Here is a 2,775-nt window from a genome sequence, read left to right as displayed (position 1 = left end):
GAGATGCTGCACTGGGTGAGCCCGGGGCGGTAGCGGCCACGCCATGTGTGGTTTAGTCTTAATTTTTTCCCGTCGGCTGGCCACACGGCAGAAGGTGCAGAGTCAGAGTCACGTGGCTAGGAACGCCACGCATAAAGGCTACAGATCGGAGAGGAGCGTCCTAGAGTGGCCTAGAGAGCTAGCGAGCGAGACAGAAACAATATAGTACAATAGAGAGAACGGGAAGAGAGCGCGCGCGGGAGAAGGGGCGCAACAACAAGAAGGATGCGAAAGCCGTGAGCCGCCGTCAGGTCTTCTCAGGTCCCGGGGTTTGGGCCCCGGGGGTTTTGGTGTTGTGGTTTTGTGGCGGGCGATCCTTGTTATCCTTGTGTGACGGGGCAGCAGCTTACAGGCGAATGTCACACGCACACACACACACACAAACACACGCGCAGGCCGCGGCCCACCCAGCGGTGGTGGGCAACAAACAACAAACCCTCGCTGGACGTATAATAAATTAAATAAATAATGAGCGCACGCCGGCGGCTGCTTGAACACGGCGGCGGCTTAGGCGGCTGAGTATTCGAATGGTACTGTGAACGATTCTAGGTGTAGGTGTGTGTGTGTGTGTGTGTGTGCCGGTGTCGTATGGTGGTGTTGTGGTGGAACGCTTCGTCCGTTCGGCGACGGGAAGGTCCGGCGATGTCCTCTTCCTCTTTTCGGTTGCTCGGCGGCTCGCAAAACCTCGAGCTTGAGCGTCGTTTGCAGTCAGGTACCGGGGCAGGTTTCTAGGGCTTCTGGGCGCCGTACGCGAGGTCCTGAGCGTCCTGGATCGAGCGGCCCCAGCCGCCGTGTCCGGAGCTGGCACTGTAGCCGCCGGCGTCCCCGCCGCCGTACGAGCCACCGAGCGCGTACGCGTCCCCGTGGCTGGAGGTGTGGCTGGTCGAGTGGTGCGGATGGGCGACGACCTCGTACGTGACGTGCTTCTCCTGCGACAGCAGCTTCTTCAGCCCGATGATGGCGGACAGGACGAGCGCGATCTTGCCGATCAGCAGCGCCTTGCCGGCGATCAGTGCGATCGCTCCAAGGAGCAGCGGCAGGAGGGCGGCCGCCTTCAGTGCGACGGCCAGCAAGAGCGGGCCCAGAATCTTGGCGGCCTTCTTCTTCTTGCCACGGGCCTCTCCGGTCGGACCGGTCTCCTCTTCGCCTTCCAGCAGGTTCTCCGAGACGTCCTCCAGGGCACGTCCGGTCGATGTGACGGCGCTCACGATGTCCGAACCCTTCAGATCGACCTTTATGGTGTAGGTGGAGAGGAAGGACTGGACGCGTGACAGGATCAGCTGCTCGAGCGACTCGTCGCCGGTCAGCGAGCGCGGTGCTCCCTCGGTGGTTTCACCCTCGGCGGCGGCGACCGGCGGCGTCTTCACCATCGTGACGCCCTCGCTGAGCGAGATCACGCTGCGCTTCGCCATCACGCGGTCGATGAAGCTGAACAGCTTGTACTTGACGCAGGACATCGAGTCCGACGATAGGCACTCTTTGTAGATGCTCCCGACCAGGTCACTGTCGGTGTTGATCGCGTTCCGCGACGAGCGCACCTCCTCGGCCGGCAAGGCCACGGCCAGGGCCGCCAAACACAGCACAGCGGCTACTCGGTAGGTGAAGGCCATCGCGCTACACACTCGGGAATCACACACTCGGGGCGGGAACGGAGAAAAACGGAACGGAACTTGCGAGTCTACGGCTTTTTTTTCTTTCGGTCGGACCGATCCGATGTGCACCGTGATACGGATACGTTAGGTCTGTGCTCTGTCGGACCGCCGAGCGGTCAATTTATATAAACGTGCCGCGTACCGCGTGAGGGTAGGCTCCTTCCGCCGCCGGGGGGTCGTGTGAGACCTCCCCGGGCTGACGGACCCCGGACCTCCTTAAGAGTGAGGAGGCCGAAACCGCGTATTATGCCCACACGCCGCTTTTCCTTCGCTCTCTCTCTCTTGCTTTCGCTCCACCTGAACCCCATCTTCGCATCGTCGTTTCGGTCCGGGACCAACGCCTCTCGCCTCATTTGGCCCCCCATCTCTTTCGCGCTCTCGCTTCGTGTGGCGTTACTCGATCCTCGGCGCCACGATCCCGCAACGGGTTCGGGTGCGCTTTTTCCTCCAATCTCAGCCTGTCTTGCTCTCACAACACATACACACACGCATGCACATGTGGGGGTGGGTGGGTGGTCGGGGGAGTGGTTCTCCTCAGTGAGCTGCGCGGTCATGATGGTAATGTCGCAGCATTTTCCAAGAGTCGCTCATAGCTCTTGACGCAGGGTCTACCCTGGGCCAATTCATTCATCTGTACCTCCAGTTCTTCCTTATTTCTCTTTCACTCCCGATCTCCCTCTCTCTCTCAGTCGACCTGGGTCTCGTATGGGTCTCATATTTTCCGTTCCTTCTTCGTCGGACATTAAGTCGGCCTGGGTCGGCTCCATCTCTGACCCAGGTTTTCCCCTTCTCTCCGGGTTGAGGCTGAGCTGGGGCGCTTTCAACTTGAACTTCAACTTGGCCATTTCATTCCTTCGCCTTTACAGTGTCTCTCTCTTTCTCTCTGTCGCTCTGTGCTCTTTAGCCTTGTTTCCCCAAGAGTCTCAGCGCCAGTGTACTTCCGCTTTCCTTCTGACGGGTCCTTTCCCGGTACCCGGAATGATGAAGTTGTTGCGGCGCAACAGCATGTCCTGACAGCTCGGCAGCACAGTCGCTTGTCGCTCCGGTCGAGTCACCGGCCATAAATAATCCAGGCGGAGGTTTC

General features: G+C 59.9%; 1 protein-coding gene across 1 annotated transcript; it reads right to left on the bottom strand.

Moving 5' to 3' along the window:
* Window positions 1-767: 767 nt before the first annotated feature.
* LOC128273093 (uncharacterized) lies at window positions 768-1,649 on the bottom strand. Its single transcript, XM_053011011.1, has one exon. The coding sequence runs from the start codon at window positions 1,647-1,649 to the stop codon at window positions 768-770; it is 882 nt and encodes a 293-aa protein (XP_052866971.1).
* Window positions 1,650-2,775: the final 1,126 nt, after the last annotated feature.

Source organism: Anopheles cruzii, chromosome 3 (assembly GCF_943734635.1).
Source record: "Anopheles cruzii chromosome 3, idAnoCruzAS_RS32_06, whole genome shotgun sequence".
NCBI lineage: Eukaryota > Metazoa > Arthropoda > Insecta > Diptera > Culicidae > Anopheles > Anopheles cruzii.
The sequence above is the reverse complement of the archived record's forward strand: the minus strand, read 5'-3'. Positions and strand labels throughout refer to the sequence as shown.